The following is a 17,361-nucleotide window of genomic DNA, read 5'->3' as shown; positions in this document are numbered from 1 at the left end:
GTCAGCTGGTCTGTGAAATTCATTTTTCTAGGATTTTTTCAGATACATTATACAAACGGTAAAAAGATTACAGGGTTGATGGCTAAGGTAGCTTCTTGATATTTAGTACCCTATCAGAGTGATTAAGCATAAAACACATAAGGATTTTTGCTATTTTCCGTTTGTAATATTTTTCAAGGCAGCAAAGGTTTCTAATAAGCTTTTCTGTTAAATGAAGGTGTTGCTTAATATTTAGGTCTCTTTGAAATTTGAAATTTCACAATAGTGAGATAAAAAACAGGACTGTTTTAGTATAGCATCAGTCTTATTCTTTTTCTCACAAAGTAAGTAACTATTGATAGCTGAGTTTAGTTGGAGAGAAAGGAAACAGCTTTACTAGGTTTGAAAACCAGCCTAGGGAGGTATGATTTAGAGTAGATGATTAGTTCATAGGCATTTTGCAGTTACCAATAACTTAAGCTCCTTATAACAGAGAAGATTTAAGAGAGTTAACTAATGTTTGCTTTCTCTTTCTGTTTAAGTTGCCTTACTGGCACTTTCTAGATGTTTAATAAACCTGAAAAATCTCATGTTTTAATTTTAGGTGGTAAAAATAAAATGCGTATTTAACTATACATTTCACAGTACAATTCTTATATTACCGTTCTTACATTAATCATACTTTTTTGTTATGGTAGTTAATGTATCTTACTGTGTCATGGTAAGATACTTAACCATCTTTTCGTTAATAGTGTAACCTTGCTTTTTCTTCCTCTACCGTTATTAATTTAGAATGTATAATTGGATTCATCTGTAAGGCTCTACCTGTATTAACTTTAGGAATTTTATATAATGAACATTATTAGATATTTAGTGTTGGTAATGTAGTAAGGAAGATAAAATAACTATATTTAACTTCTACTAAAGTAATTATTAAGCTTTTGCTGTCTTTACCTATTTTAGTCTCTTTGTAATGTAGAATTATGTGTCACTGTGCATGAACACTTGCCTGCCTCCATTTTATTCCTTGGCTTTAGGAGTAAAAGTACATATAGACATAAGAGCAGGAACACTGGCCTTTGTTTTTTTAATTATTTTCAAGAGATAGTAGGATTGATTATTGCCAGCTATTGACACAAAAATGACTTCTGATCAGTAGACTTGTATCTAGCTTTTTCTTTCTGTTATAAAAGCTGAATATGTAAAAGAAGCATAATTATTATTTAAGGTGGCACAGATCAGATTCTGCCCCAAGAAATAAAATTTCAAGGTTCCAGGCATCGTTTTCTGCGCCGGAGTACACGTAAGATTTTATCTGCTCTGCTTTTCACAACTAGGAGTTGTTTAAGTTTTACAGGCTTTTGTTATACTAATATTTCACCAAGTAATTATCATCATATAATACCCTAGTGCTCTTACTGTTTGGCTTTTCAGTACCTGGGTTTTAGGACTTCTCAAATTGTCATCATGCACTTTGTTGAGAATTAAAAAAAAAAAAAAGACAACTGGGCCAATTAAGGAAATGATGTATGATTTGGAGTGTAATGGTGAAAGTAAAATGGAATAATTTGCACAAAAAAAAAAAAAACCCAAGCATCTTTTCTTATTTTATTTTGCTTTGGTTGGCATATTAGTTCTCTGTAGATTCAACTTAACCAGGTTTGGTGATCCCAGTCCTTCTTTTATTTTAGTACACTGCCTTTGCTTGCCCTGTTTTTATACAGAAGGAGAATGGGGTCAAAGAGTGATTTGTCATTTAAAGTTTTTTTTTTTCCCATAGATTAAAATAATGCTTAAAAGAATGTTTTGAGATCATTTAAACCCACTCTTTCTGTAAATGTGACAGAAGGTGGGGGAGTGACCTTCGTCTTGGAATATTTTAGTGTGCAGTATAGGAATTCAACAGCCAATGTGGTTCTTAAGCCACAGAAGTTACTGTGATAGCTGATGGTTTTTCTCTTATTCTAGTTCTTTTATTATGCTTCTGGGAACCAGGAATATTGCCTTAGACAGTGGCAACAAGTTAAATTTTCTCTCTTTTTAAAATTTCAAGAGAAGTGCAAAATTTGTGTTTCCATTAAATTTTTCTCCCCCTTTTCACAATTTCACTTTTACTGTTTTTTGGAAGAGGTTGGAGCCTCACCAAAGAGATTATACCCTCACAGTTTGAGAAACATTGTTCCTGGGAAAACTCATGGGGAAAGAGGTACTTTACTTTGGACTGCTCTTTTAATAATGAGTTATGCCAAATTTTCATTTAAATTTTAGTTCTGACATTGGCTAGTGTTGTGTACTTAACATTCGTGCAGTAAGATTTCATATAGGCATGAAATAAATCCATTACTGATGAAATGATATGTAAACATTAGTGCTTTCTTCAAAATTCCTAATCTTTTGTAAAAGAAAAAGTTGAGATTTTGCTGTTTTATATACTGTGATATATTTATTATCAAAGTACATTTCTATTAAATTACTAATACAACATTGGCTTAAATAATCCAAGTGCCTTGGCAAAATGTTTACTTTCTTGCTTTTCATAATAGTTCACGTGTCAAAAGAAAGTCAGTACACCTTGGTTGGCTGGATGAGTGGACAGAGATGAAAATCCTAAAAGCACTGTTTCCCTCCATAGCTGATGCCCATGGTGGACATTCCAGCTAGCATCAGGCTGATTGTTAAAATGGGCTTACTATTTTTTGTTCTTAAATTTGTTTATTTGTGTTAAAAAAAAAAAAAAAAAGCTTGCAAGACCACTTGAAACTTTAAAAAAGAAAAAAATCTGAAATATTTATTGTTTCTATTTAGGGTAATTTTGGTCACTTACAGTTTAATCATTTGGTTCAACTGTGGATGGAAATAACATTAAAAATGAAGGGCGTTTAATCTGTACATATACTGCCCAAAATGGTCAACAGTTTAAAAATAGTTCCTATTCTGTTTTTGGTGCTCATATTACCATATAATTACTGAAGTTAAATTTCTTACTAATCTTTGGAATTTTAATTTCTTTTGAGAAACAACCAGAAATCCAAATATGCTCTTGATGTTGGTCTTTGATGGAATAAATATTTTTACTAGTATTGATAAAGACTTAATTTTATCTTTTATCTTTCTACATAAATATTTTTTGTTTAAGTTACAGTTGAGGATCACGTAATTTTTTTTCATTTATCATATTCCAATTTTCATACGATGATGCATTAGAGTCTTAGAATCAGCAGAGATCTTAGAGACTGTTTTCACATTCAACCTTCTTTGCATTCCCTCCTAAGAATTCTTTGCAGTTATTCTGAGATTAGTTTATGCTTGACTACTTTATAAATGACCACCAAATTTCCTGTGTATAAACAGGAAGTACTTGTACTTTTAGAACTTTATTATTTTTTTAATTTTATTTATTTACCTATGAGAGACACAGAGAGAGAGAGAGAGAGGCAGAGACATAGGCAGAGGAAGAAGCAGGCTCCCTGCAGGGAGCCCGATGTGGGCTCCGGGATCATGCCCTGAGCCTAAGTCAGACACTCATCCACTGAGCCACTCAGGCATCCCGTACTTTTAGAACTTTAAATAACTAGTTCCTATTACTTGTTTCTGACAAAATTATTTTTCTCAGATGAAGTAATAGCCCTTTTGTAATTTTTAGTGGACAAAATCCATGAAACTTTTGTCGTGAATTTGTGTTTAGTTTACTGACATTGTTGCTCTAAGATTAGAATTCTAATATTGATTATTACAGACTTTAATGTATTAGTGTGTAGCTAATGTATTTACTGATGTCGAATGATATGCAAAGTGTTCAATGTAAGTCCCAAAATGGAAAGACAAAAATTTTAATCGTATCAAAATGTTGTACTAGGCTTTTACAACCTAAGTATATTTAGCCAAGTTTGTTGGCAGCTCTCTCAAGAGAGTCTAAGTTGGATTGTTTGTTTATAGTGATGCAGAACTGGCCTTCTCATTCCTGCTTCTGGTGATACTTTTTTTTTTCTTTTTTTTTTAAAGATTTTATTTATTTATTCATGATAGAGAGAGAGAGAGAGAGAGACACAGGCAGAGGGAGAAGCAGGCTCCATGCAGGGAGCCTGACTCGGGACTCGATCCCGGGACTTCAGGATTGCGCCCCGGGCGAAAGGCAGGCGCTAAACCTCTGAGCCACCCAGGGATCCCCCTGGTGATACTTTTCTAATATGAATTCAATCTGCTTTCTCACAAAGAGCAAGAACTCCCAAATTTTCCCTATACTCCCTAAAGAGAAGGCTGAGGACAAAGCTAGTACCTAGAGTTTGTATTCCAGAGAATAATGATTTTTTTTTTTCTCCTCTTGGATGCTCAATATAGGTTTGGCCAAGTATCATGATAAGGTGGCTTGTATATATTCCAGAATCTCTGGACAGACATCCAGGTTATCATCCATGAGCCTAACTGAAAATCTGCATTTATCTTGGTAGCATTAGACCAGATTCCTTGGTGAATCAGCCCTGATAAACTAGTTTCTCAATATGCCAAATATGGTTTAGGTCTTTCTCTTCTAAATAGTCTTTGGAAAAAATGGCTTTCTTATTTATAATACTTCTCACTTTGGATCATCAAGACATTCAAAGTTATTCACAAAATTGTGGATTTTGTTTTTAATGTTCTGGGGACTCTGGGAATAATAATATTAGATGTCAGCTGCCCTTTAAGAAATTATCCCCCTTATGTTGTGGTTTCCAAACAAAACGCATTTTAAGTAAGAAAAGATTACATAAGTCAAAATAAAATATTTTTCTCTTTTCAGTTGTTCACTGTCTGCTCCACTTTCATTCTTTTGGATGAAATACACAAGGATGAGGTTTAGCCTAAGGGATTTTGCCCTGATGCTGAGAAAAAAAGTGTTTTGCTCACATCCCAGGGTTATAGTCCTTTTGTTACAACAAAACCTGTTAATGTAACAAACCAGGTGGCCAAGTCCTGGTATCACTTAAATACCTCACACAACTAACTGATCAGGCCCTAACATTAAACTGCTCTCTGAAAATACACCAAGCTCAAAAGTTTGTTAGAACTGTAAAATTGCTTCATTCAAATATGTTCAGCTTTTACGAAGCATTGGCAGTGGAGCCAAAGAAATTGTGACTCTTGGCTTACGCATTAAGAATGATTAAGATTACTGTCCCCAAGAAGCCCAGATATGGTTGTTTACCATTCATCTGGATAATTTAAGAACTGTCTTGCCTCTGTTCACTCTCTGCACAGATTTAAGAGTAGGTTTATGTTTTAGTCATTTAGCTAGAGAACATATGCTTTAATATAATTAAGCTACCAACATGCTTTTGTTATGGCTTTCTGAAGCTTTAATTCATTTTTATTTAATTTCTGCATCATAAACTCAGCTTGCTATTGTCTTTGCAAAATATTTGAAATGGCATTTTTCATGGACTTATTTTGATTCATGCGTTTGAACTCTGACACCTATAAGCCAGAACTCTCCGTCTTAACCTTCTCACCACCACCCTTAAGTCACAGTGCAGTGTTGGTCATTAGACGTTTGATTTACTGGATTGGAATACATACATGGAGTAAGGAATGCCGCTTCTCCAAAGCTTGGGGTTGAACCCACTGCTTGCTGTAGTCCTCTTCCTGCTCCAAAGTTGTTTTTTCATATTCAGTTTGTTTAATTTGATGTGTGAGGCTACACAGTCACAGATGTTGCATTGTTGTTGGTTTTTTAAAACGACTTAATGTGTTTATTAACTTGTTTGGTTTGACTGTTTTCTTAGGGGAGGGTGAAGGGTGGGTAAAGGGACAAGAAAACTAAGATAATTCTTAAAATACTAAGTGGGGAAACTGCTCAGCTGAAGTTTTATGAAAATCTGACTTGAGTGTTTTTCTCTTCATTTGCTGTGCTTATGTAAACAGTGTGACACCATCGCCACAACAGGTTCGGGTCTGTCCTCCCCAAATGTTACCTGAAGATGGAGCTAATCTTTCCTCTGCTCGAGGCATTTTGTCGCTTATCCAGTCTTCCACTCGTAGGGCTTACCAGCAGATCTTGGATGTGCTGGATGAAAATCGCAGGTGATTGGCCATCGGTGATTCTTGCTAGCTGTAATGCATATTTTTTTGGCTCCTTGTTAGTGGACTGTGGTGTCTTCCTTTTGTGTTTGCACCTTTGTCTCTTTCCAAGATGCAGTGGTTTAAAACAAATTGCTTTGCTTTCTTTTAATTTGAAATTATTGTCCAAAATTCACATTTCACAAGATTCTGTTAGCTTCTCTTCAGTCAGGTAGAGTATTCAATTAATAACTATATACAGGACGAATAATGATTTTTTTTTTCCAAGGCTTTGTTGACCTGTTCTAAGTGCTTGACTCCATTGGAATATGAGGAGGCATGCTTTTGGTTTGAGTGTAGGATGTTGGCCTGAAGCATACTGATTTTCTTTAGTAAGTCTTTTGATTTAATCGTTGATGGTACTAATATGGTTGGGCTAATGAAGCAAATCTGAGAAGACAGTATCAGTCAAGCTGCCAAGGACGTTTTTTTACTTTCCCTTTAGGTATGGATTTCTAGGCCTGTACTAAAAACCCCAAGTGCTGTTATCTTTTTGATAATACTGATATTTTTCAGTATTGGTAACTTATCTCACTTTAGAACATCCTCACGTAAAATCAATAGTAGTTCACTTAGACTTGCTCATACAAATTCTTTTTTTGCCATTATTTCAGATATTTTTTTGCCCTTGCTTATTTACTACATAGTATTTTTAAAAGATAAAATTTGGGCATAATGTGGGAAAGGTATGGGCATTCTCATTTCAACTCCAAACATTTTATCTAGTGACTCTGTGAGTCAGTGTTTGAATTTCCTTGGTCATTTTAGTCGACTGTTAACTTTTGAAGAATTCCCAGTAAATTAAGCTGGCCCTTCCAATAAACCTTGATTCTTACCTTAGAAATTGAAATGTCTTGTGGCTCACTCTGAACAAACTTTTTTGTTGAGTGCTTTTGATCCTCATATAAGCCTCAGAGGTTTTACTGTACTTCATGAGTACTTGTCCATACCATGGACTGGTGTTTCTAACCTTCCCAGGCTTAATGCAGTGGTATATCCATTTGGACTCTAGAACTTAAAGCTGCACCAGAAAGAGCTTAAAATAGAAAGCTCATAGCACAGAAAAATTATATATACATCTATGTATTTGTGTATTCATGTATATGTATGCATGTGTGTATACTTATACATATGCATGCCCCTCCCTAAGGATTTAGACGACTGTCATAGAATATTTGCATCCTGTAAGAAGCACCATGGTTCAGAAGACATGGATTCAGGGGCCAGACAGATTCGTCATGACCCCACTCAATAGCTAGCTGCATGATGGCCTTGGACAAATTGCTTAGCTTCTCTAGGCCTCATTTTCTTCATCTATAAAAAAAGAGGTGGGGGGTAATAATAGTATTGCCTAGTTTTCTAGTTCTTGTGAAGACTGTTCCCTACCACCGTCATTTTTATTTAAGATACAGGTAATAATGGCCTCAATCAAATTCCTTATATAGTGTTATGGCATATGCTTCAACATATATTGAATTTAAAGTACCTTGCATTTAAAAACTAGTATTCCCAAAGGCCTATTTTCTCCTCCCTCCTTAAGATAAATTTATTCTTCACCAGGTGTCCCCTTTCACTTTTTAATTAGGCCCATTAGAAGAGACCAGATTATTAGGTCAAATTATGTCATATCAAATGCTATTACAGTGAAAATATCTGAATAAGAAAGATACTTATAAATTGTATATGGATTAAATAATTGCAGCTTGACAAAGCTGTCCTTCTCCATAAGAGATTTTGCTTCAAGTTCAAAAATACAAAATCAGAAATCTTACTAATGTCAAATTTACTCTGTATTCTTTTATTATGAAAAACTGTTTTGAGCCCTAAATAAAGTCTTATTTATTTATTTTTTAACTATCATAAACTGATAGCTTTAAAATTCATTTTCTGAAAAGGAATTATCTTTTGTTCACTTAAGTGAGATTTTTAAAATTCATAAAGTAATTGTATTAATATTTCTTTGCTCTCGGACACACACCATTAATTGTTACCTTTGGAGCCTAGAGGGTTACTTGTCTTACTGGATGCTTTCATTATTGAAAGGGTTCCTTTTTTTTTTTTTTTTTTTTTTTGTGATTATATTTAAATGCTTTATCTAAATGTTGAACAAGACTTAATCAGAATTGCAAGTACCAAATCAGTTTTATTTCTATCAGAGAGCTGTCTGGCATGACTTTGCAGATATAAGAATTAGGAATGTGAAATTTGGATAATGTTCTACTTGCATGATTATTAAAATAATACTGCTTCTAAAGTTTTAAGTGCTTTTATGTTCCTTGCTCTGTACAACATTTTTTCTTTTCTTTTATTACTCTTGGCATTTATGCTAATGCAATATCCTATCTTAGGTCTTCTGCCCTCACTTTAGGGTACAGTTAAATTAAGCTAGAACTATCTGGCAGAAAGAAAGAAAGAAAAAAATCTTCCTGCCTGCCTTATTATCATTAAAAACTGCAGATTCACAGTGCTTCACGGAAGAACAATTTTTAGTTGACACTTTAAGGAACACTGTGGAAAGGTTTATGTACTATATTTTTGTTTTCTCATCTACTGAGATCTTATTGATCTAAAACCAAGCTCCATACGGAGACAAAGCTAAATCCTTGGTACACCTTAGAAAAGTTTATTTACACAGGTCAGTGCTGTGCATTTGGAAAATTGTGATGTATCAAAAATTTAAATGCTGTTACGCTGTTATGATTTAGTCCTTGGCTGGTCAGGATATGCCCATGTCTCCTGACATCTGCTGGAGCTCCATATCTTATTCTCCAACGCAAAATATTAACATTAAAAAAAGAAACTTAATTCTCATGTAAGAACATTATTTAAATATCAACAGATTAGTCATGCTTAGCATGCTTAAGCTTTATTTTTAGAAGGGGCTTGATTATTTTTATACAGTTTTTCTTGAGCAGATTATATTGGCTTTGAGTGAGTAGAATATGAAACCATTGTATGAATAATTAATATTTTTGCAAGTATGCATATAAATATATTACTGTTTATTTACCATAGCACTGTCCATTTTTTCAGTGAAAAAGCCCATACTTTATTAAGTCAGAGCACTTATTTATTCAAAAATGTCAATATACAAGTTAATGCTAGAACGTTGAAACCCTTGAATCTCTTTCCCTTTTGCTGCTTTAAGTACAAAACATTATTGTCAAACATATTATCAAATTTTAAAAAGATTTTTTTAATGTATTAAATCATACTTATGGTAGAAAGTGGTACTTGAAGTTTCTGACTTTGCCAAATACCTGTCTAATTCACTTTTATATTATATGTGTCAATTGCCAGTGTGAGAAGACAAAATGAAATACGTTGTGAAAGGTAACTGTATTATTTTCTGGCTCTGCATTATAAAAGGGAAATCTCTGTGGTGGAATATTTTGAGTATGGCAGATCCATTTGAACATACCAGTATGAGTTTTTTAGTAAGAGTTTTGGGTAGCACACGGCAGGGGCTTCATTTAGTTCACCATTTTTGTATTAGTATAATGTAAGATTGTAGTGAAGTATATTTTCCTAATGCCACAGAGTAAGTATATGAGTAGGATGGGACAATTTAAAAGCCTGTTTCAAACATATGTGATTTCTCACTGTTCTTTAGCCATCACGATAGAAGTCTAACATGTCTTCCCCAAAAGTCTCTGAATCTCTTATCCTCTGGGCTCCAGAAATTTAAGCACCAGTAATGCCTTTAGGAAATGTACAAGCTGAACATTAAAATTTTCTTGTATAAATAAACCAGACAAAATAGTGATTTGTATTGTAGCCAAAATTCTACAGCTGTACCAACTGACAGAAAAAACGAATTTGTTTGGTATTAAATATTTACTATAATTAAGTATTGCCTTAATACTTAAGTTCAGGCAAATCTCATCAGTACATAGAGAATGAGACATTTAAAATAGAACGTAATAATTCTTAAAATCCTTATACGGACTCTATCACTCAGCCTCCTTTCTCTGGTAAATATTGCTGACTACTTTTTGGGGAATTGACCAGCAACCACAGAGAGCATTTGTTTTCTGATTGTTAAAAAAAATGAAGTTAATTGAAAAGGTTATTGCCACCTAGTTAGAGAACTATCCTCTAGAAGCAAAGTATGCACTGAAACATGAAAATCCCCACAAAGTTTTCCAGTGTACGTTAGTCTTCGTTCCCAGCAGCCCTGTATGTCACTCCTGGTTGTCTCAAGAGGAGGCTTATATATTTGATTGTTCTATATATAATGTGCCATAGCATATCCCCCAAAGCTTGTCCTCTGATCACCTCAGCTCCAGAACCTACGCTTGCAGTTTGCTCTTGAGAGCTGAGGTTTGAATGAGGCACAGCTCCATTAAGAGCTCAGGCATGAATGAAATGAATGAGGTGGGTGGGAAGGAATTGGGGGAAATGGGAGTTAGTTTGAAATGTTTAGTTTCCAAGACAGAGCTGCTGTTATCAGATGAGCAACCATGATCATGCAGGTGCTACTGACCGGTCGATGACATGCTTCTAAAGTTGCTGGTGATTTTCTTTTTCCAGCTAGAAAAGAGAAATTAAACTTTTTAGACTGGGCTGTCCTCTATCTTGAATTTCATAAATTAAAATACAGGCACCAAAGAAAATTTTTTTATGTCTGTGCTGTCTTGTCACACAAGAGAGACTCCTTTTGTTTTTTTAACCTATGGTGAAACATTAAATTTATGAAAATCAAAACAGAGGCCATGTGATAACAAAGATTTTTAAAGTATTTGAAAGCTATTATATTGTATTGAAACATACAATATAATCCTATTTGACCTTTTTTTTTGTCTTGTTTTTGCTTTTATTTTATTACTTCTCTGTTTCCTGATTCTGTCTTGTGCCTTCTTCCGCAAAAACCTGCCTTAGACCTGTGTTGCGTGGTGGGTCTGCTGCCGCCACTTCTAATCCTCATCATGACAACGTCAGGTAAATTTTGAGACTTTGTAATTACCAGGGTAAATAGTCGACTGTATTTGTATTTTGCAGGATAAAATGCATGTAGTAGCCGTGCCTTTATATTATGGTGGGAACTTCTGCAGTTTTCCTGAGTACATCCTGCTTTTTTCTCTGAGAACAGTGAGTTAGATCAGTCATGACATCTGTCTACTACAGTCTGAAGAAAGATGCTTGACAGTTATGGTATCGTGGAACATCTGAGATATTTTATTTAAATACAGTTTTAGTGGCTTATAGAGAATCACACTGAAACACAAAAAGTCGTCTTCTTTTATGTGCATCATTTTAATTGTTGCTCGGGGGTCTGTCTACCATTTCCTTTTTAGTTAATTGTCTGTAGCGTCACTTGTGTGTAGAGAAACCTGTGTGTAAGGCATCGCCTTAAATTGGGGGAAATTAGGATTCACAATCTAGAAAGTTCAACGTTTAGAAAAGGAATTTAGTTTGAAGGGTTTTTGTCACCTGTTGATTTAAGCTTTTCCCTCTTTTATTTTTACCCTTAGCTCTTTCAGACATGCTTCTCAGCCTGAATAATTATTTCTTCCCGTCATGGGCAAGGACAGATAGAATGGCACAAAGGAATACTTAAGGTTCTAAGGTGCCAAAATCCCCATTTTCCTTCTTCTGGGGAAAAGAAAATTGTTTCGTATTCACAGATACCATTACTGTCATTCTTTTCAGAACTGATTTTATCTTAAGCAGAAATGTACGATCTGTTGCAGGAGATTTAAAACTGCATTATTTCTATGATGAGAGGATTATGGCATATTGATTTTTAGGCAAGAGAAGAAGGAAACATCAGTTTCTTAACACTGAATTCAGGTTAGAGGAACTGAAACGTGTGTCCTTAGTGGCACCTTACCCTGGCCGACTGGTTTCTTTCACAGTATTAATTCAATCCATTGTAAGTTTACCCTTGCATAGTTCCCCAAAGTTGGAACTTAAGTTTATGATCCTTTTCTCTTTCTGTGAAAGAACATTCAGTCCTTGATCTGACTTAGCATTTCTAACATTTTTTTAGTTCTGATAAATACAGCTTTTAGTTTAAAACACACCTTAAAGTAATGATGTTTTCTGTTGTAAATTGAGTTATAGGTAAAGCCTATTGCCATATCCTTAGATTTCTTTGCAGACAAAGATTTCCTTTACAGATATTTGACACTTTACTTAATTCAAGAGTTAAATTGAGCAATCCCTGTCACTTACACTTCCTTCTCTGTTCGGCTGAGATCCCTTCACCTTTGAAGCCACTGCTTCCTGTCCTGCCCCCACCCCGCCCAGTTTTATCTCTCACTGGTAATCTTGGGGAAATAGAAAAGTTTTATTTTGAAGATCAAGTATAGAGAAAAGGAATCTTCAACCCTTATTTTCTCCTCTAATTTTTAATAATTCTGTCTTAATGTGTAAACGAATAAATAACTCAGAAATGTATAAACCCATAATCTCAGCATCTGCTCACTTAATTTACCTCACTGATGCAGTTCTCAGTATTAGAGGATATTTACTCTTATGGTGAAGAAAGGGGTGGTTAAATGAGAAAGCAAGTTCATTTCGCCATAAAAGGAACATTTAGAGATTGTTCTAGATTATCTAGAGTCCACGCACACTGTCAGTCTTTGAAACTGCAACACAAGTTGTTATCCTCGGTGTTTAGAATGATGACCCTGGCTGGGAACACATTGGAAGATTATGAAATAGGAAATTCTGTTCTACATATTTTATTAAATTTTCAACAGCATATGAAACAAAAGGATTTTCTGCATAGACTTGTCCTTAACATCTCTGGATGAAAGCTATAATTCTCTTCAGACCCCTTTGTGTGGTAATGTGCATTTTGTAATGGGGACTTGCTTGGAAGATCAGAATATGTGATCCATGTGTCAATTCTCTGTGGATCACAAAAGAGTTACTTTTTAATTCAATTTATTTATATTCTCATTCAGGAAAGTTACCATGCCATGGTACTGAAATAACCATACAGGATTAAAATAATGAGGATATAAACATGTGAGGTGAATCATATGGCATGTAAATTATATCTCAGTTAAGCCGTTAATTAAAATAAGCTTAAGAAGTGGAAATGCAGGCAAAGGGGAAGAACATCATTTGTGTGTATTTGTTTCTCAGAGGTTTTTCATCATGCGCTTAAAAATCAGTGCTCTTTCAGCAGTAACTGTCAATGCAAAAGTAGTTTTGACTGTGCCTTCTCTGGAGGTGTTGTTAGTGGATTTCCAGTATTATTTTATACGCAGCCTCTTAGTGATTATCATGGAGCCAGTTCTGGATCTGAATGTAGTGACAAGATGTCCTCAAGTGACTTTATCATTGCTTCTGTGGGAGACGCAGTCAAGATAGGTAATTAGAAATAAAGAAAGAGTAGATGTGGCAAGAGAAGAGGCAGTAAGAAGATGGGAGAAATAAAAAGGTCTGTCTTGTTTTTTTAGCTAGAATTAGTTTACTTTGTGTTCCCTGCCAGTGGGTCTCAGCGGGGACTCCTGGGGAACTACATGCCCACGTTAAGTGTGTAGAAAAGTTATGCATTGTTATATCCTAGAGTGGCAGCTCTTAAATCATTGCTCAAAATACTTTTGCTTTTTCTTCTGCTTTCCTTTGTTAATGCCAGTTCAGATGGTAAAATATTTTAGTTACTCACATTGTGAAATAATCAGCCTTTTGAACAGTTCTTTGAGCGTTGCCCCACACGTGACATGACTTGCCAGATACTTAGTTCTATTCTAATATTAAATTGTATTTTTATTTCTTATCTGCTAGGCATGGCATTTCGCATATAGATACAACAATTGAAGGAACTTCAGACGACATGACTGTTGTAGATGCAGCTTCATTAAGACGACAGGTATTTAATGTAACAAACAGGATGTGATCCTAAATTCTATTCAGACAGTATTTTAAATGATGATTTGTAACATTCTATCATTTTTCTCTCCTGCGGAAGCCATGAGTTGAAATATTTTGTCAAGCTGTTTAATGCACCATAATAGACTTTTCCATTTTTTAAAAAAAGATTTATTTATTTTATTTAGAGAGCAAGTGAGCATGAGCAAGCACAGGGAAAGGTAGGGGGAGAGAGAAACTTTAGCAGATTGCTCTCTGAGCTTGGAGCCTGACATAGGGCTTGATCTCACAATCCTAAAATCATGACCTAAGCTGAAACCAAGAGGCAGAGGGAGAAGCAGACTCCCTGCTGAGCAGGGAACTTGGGATCATGACCTGAGCTGAAGGCAGGTGCTTAACCAACTGAGCCACCCAGGTGCCCTGGAAATACTACTTTTTTAAAATTTTTATTTTATTCATTCATTCATTCACACAGAGAGAGAGAGAGGCAGAGACACAGACAGAAGAGCAGGCTCCATGCAGGGAGCCTGACATGGGACTCTATCCCGGGTCTCCAGGATCACGCCCTAGACTGAAGGTGGCGCTAAACCACTGAGCCACGTGGGCCCCCCGAAATATTACTTTTGTATATGGAGTCACACTTATTAAAACAAATGGATGCTATAAGTTCTTAGGTATTTTCATATATTTATTTGCACCTTGCCTTTGAAGAAGAGGAGTTTCTTTGGCATTTGTCGTTGAATTCACCAGTACACCAACAACCTTGGCTTTTTGAGAATGTATTAAGAGCTTCCAAGTTTTAACAACATCCATTCAATCCTTAGCTTAGAGGGTAAATGAGTAGAGGACAAAGATACAGTCATTATAAACAAGTCACACACATTCTGTGAGAATTTAAAAATAGTAGAAAGCCAGCTGGGAAACTATGAGTTTCTGAGATCAGTAACGAAAACGGAGTCCTGAGAAGATTCTACAGAATTCCCATTTGTGACCCTGGCAGCGTTGGAAGCCACTGCTTCTGCAGCTGTCTTTGCTCTGTTGCCAAGGTGGATACTCAGCAACCTGCAGTCCGTTTTGTCTAGTCTAGGCGCAAGGAACTCATGGGCCACCTGGCTTCAAGACAAAATGTAACCCACTCTCAGAGTGAAATATTCAAAAGTTGGTGTTGATGCTTCTCAGATAAGCCCAGATAAAAATATTTTAATGATGCAAAATCAATGCCAATTTTTTTCATTGGCAGTAAAATGGATTGTTTAGGGTAAGAACCCTGTATCCCATGGGACCAAATAAGCTTATAGAAAGGAGCAGGAGCCCTCCTTGTCCTTTCTGCTGTGCTAGGCCTGCCTGAATGTGTACTTGGTCTTCTCTGCCCGAATAGCATGCAGTATGCAATAGTTTCCTCACCTCACATTTAATCAAGGAAGGGAAAAATGCATTTTTTCTGACTCAGAAATTTGGAGAAAGAAAAAGGAGAAGATGATTTCAGTGAATTTAAACTGTCATGGGTAATACTTTTTCTACATGTAGTTTATTTTGTCCCAAATGAAACTTTCCATGTTTATGAGAATTTTTCTGAAAAAATCCTACTGCTTTATAAGAACCTAATTGTTCCTTGCATTAAAGTTCCCCTTTTGTTGTTGTTTTTCACTTAGATAATCAAACTAAATAGACGTCTACAGCTTCTAGAAGAGGAGAACAAAGAGCGTGCTAAAAGAGAAATGGTCATGTATTCAATTACTGTAGCATTCTGGCTGCTTAATAGCTGGCTCTGGTTTCGCCGCTAGAGGTAACCTCAGCTCTCAAAAATATTGTCTCAACAGCTGGAAATATAAAGAATTTGCAAACTTCTTTGTTTCTGTCTTTGCATTGTATGCCGTTTTATAGTCCATGCCCTGAACATGTATTTCTTCCAGAAAGGAGGGGGGAGGACTGATAACTCTCACTCAGCTGTAGTCACTTTTAAGCAGTTCTGCAGTAACAAACACCTACTTAAAATTCTCCCTTTGCATGTTTTGTAAATAGGCTCTAGTTTGTTTTTTCATTGCCTCATCAGCCCGCACAATTAATTCTCTGAATGAGAGGGAGAGTGCTTAGCAAATGGATTTAGAAAAGTATCTGTAGAAGAAAAATAATACTTTATTTTGTCCTGTTTCTCAAGCACTGTTAGATCGAACAGTTTTGTTAATAGACATTTTTGCATCCACGTTTCAACATTAACACTTCTGAAGTCATGGTCTGGTGTCAGATTTGATAAAGTCGAGGCACTTCATGTCTTACAATCACCTTCATTAAAATAATTCCTAAGATTTCCAGCAGTTTATCTGATATGTGTGTAAAATGTGCGTTCTTATTTTTATTTTAGTTTTGCAGATGGTTTTCTATAAAGTACGTTTTTACTAAGTCCCTGTGTGAATGATTTAAAAAAACTACAGAATAAAGTACAAATGTAGTGTATTTAATAAACTGTCAACTAAAGCAATGTTTGTCGAAAAATTTTATTTCCTCATATTGTGCTGTGAGCTATATTCCATATCATATTACCATTAATGGACCCTAGTCTTCCTGGCTCTGGAGGAGGTAACGCAATTAATGACTTGGCTGGTAGCAAGAACCTGCTGTGTTTCCTTTCCGATCTCCATCCTGGCAGCAGGAGGCGCTGGTAGCATTTGTAGGTGGTTTTCTGAGTCCTAGTATCTATCAAGTGGTTCAGATGAAAACTTGAACTATGTGTGCTTTTTGCATTTTAGTATTTGGCTGAGATACTAAATCTCATGAGCTTTAAGTGCACCCATGAACCAATTCCTGGGAGCCTTAGCTCTCAGAATATTCCACTCTATCTTACATTCAGAAACAGAATTTTAGTTAGATATAGTATTTGCCACACATCTTCGAGACCTTTCTACCGAAGCTGTCAGTTTCAGGAAACGCAGTTGAGAATTCCTCAGATAGAGGTAGATTTAATGTTTCTGTTCTTGCTTCTCCCCTAGCCTTCCAAAATAAAATACTTGGAGAAGGGATTCTTCTCTTTGCTTCCTAGAGTTTATGATGAGTTTGATGACAATTATTTATTTTTTGCCCATGAAAATCTTCTGGCTTTTATAACAGCCTAATGATATGATTATATTAAATCTAGCTATATACAGGATATATATATATATATATATATATATATATATCAGGATAATTTCTGAGTGATCCAATTGAATCCACAAAAATGATACAAACGATGGATAAAATTAGTACTACTTCTGGGCAGGCATGAAAAAGATTCTGCTAGGGCCAAAAATGAAATAAAAGCAGACATTCTAGGAGATAAGCAAATACAAAAGCTGTCTTTCTCCCTGTTAATTTTTACCAAACCCTGGAGAGCTTTCTCCCTCAGTGGCTGTGCAGGGGGCGGGAGCATACAGCCCCATGTCTTAGGCAAGGCAGGAGCTCTGACAGGAGATTCCTTTGTGAAGC

At 35.5% G+C, this 17,361-nt stretch overlaps 1 protein-coding gene across 12 annotated transcripts in view; it reads left to right on the top strand.

The window, feature by feature from the left end:
* Nucleotides 1-15,747, top strand: part of MFF (mitochondrial fission factor) — a 29,574-nt gene extending 13,827 nt beyond the window's left edge. For 5 of the 12 annotated variants that reach the window (XM_055345876.1, XM_055345872.1, XM_055345878.1 and 2 more), the window contains 7 exons: nt 1,208-1,282; nt 2,108-2,185; nt 5,878-6,036; nt 9,373-9,405; nt 10,954-11,013; nt 13,816-13,900; nt 15,552-15,747. In XM_055345876.1, the coding sequence (XP_055201851.1) occupies nt 1,208-1,282; nt 2,108-2,185; nt 5,878-6,036; nt 9,373-9,405; nt 10,954-11,013; nt 13,816-13,900; nt 15,552-15,683 (622 nt within the window). In that variant the 3' untranslated portion in view covers nt 15,684-15,747. The remainder of the gene's footprint in view (nt 1-1,207; nt 1,283-2,107; nt 2,186-5,877; nt 6,037-9,372; nt 9,406-10,953; nt 11,014-13,815; nt 13,901-15,551) is intronic. The other 7 variants (XM_055345877.1, XM_055345875.1, XM_055345881.1 and 4 more) reach the window with 7 other exon arrangements.
* Nucleotides 15,748-17,361: the final 1,614 nt, after the last annotated feature.

This window comes from Nyctereutes procyonoides, unplaced genomic scaffold (genome assembly GCF_905146905.1).
Source record: "Nyctereutes procyonoides isolate TBG_1078 unplaced genomic scaffold, NYPRO_anot_genome, whole genome shotgun sequence".
NCBI lineage: Eukaryota > Metazoa > Chordata > Mammalia > Carnivora > Canidae > Nyctereutes > Nyctereutes procyonoides.
Note: the sequence above shows the minus strand (reverse complement) of the source record. Positions and strands in the feature narration are given on the sequence as shown.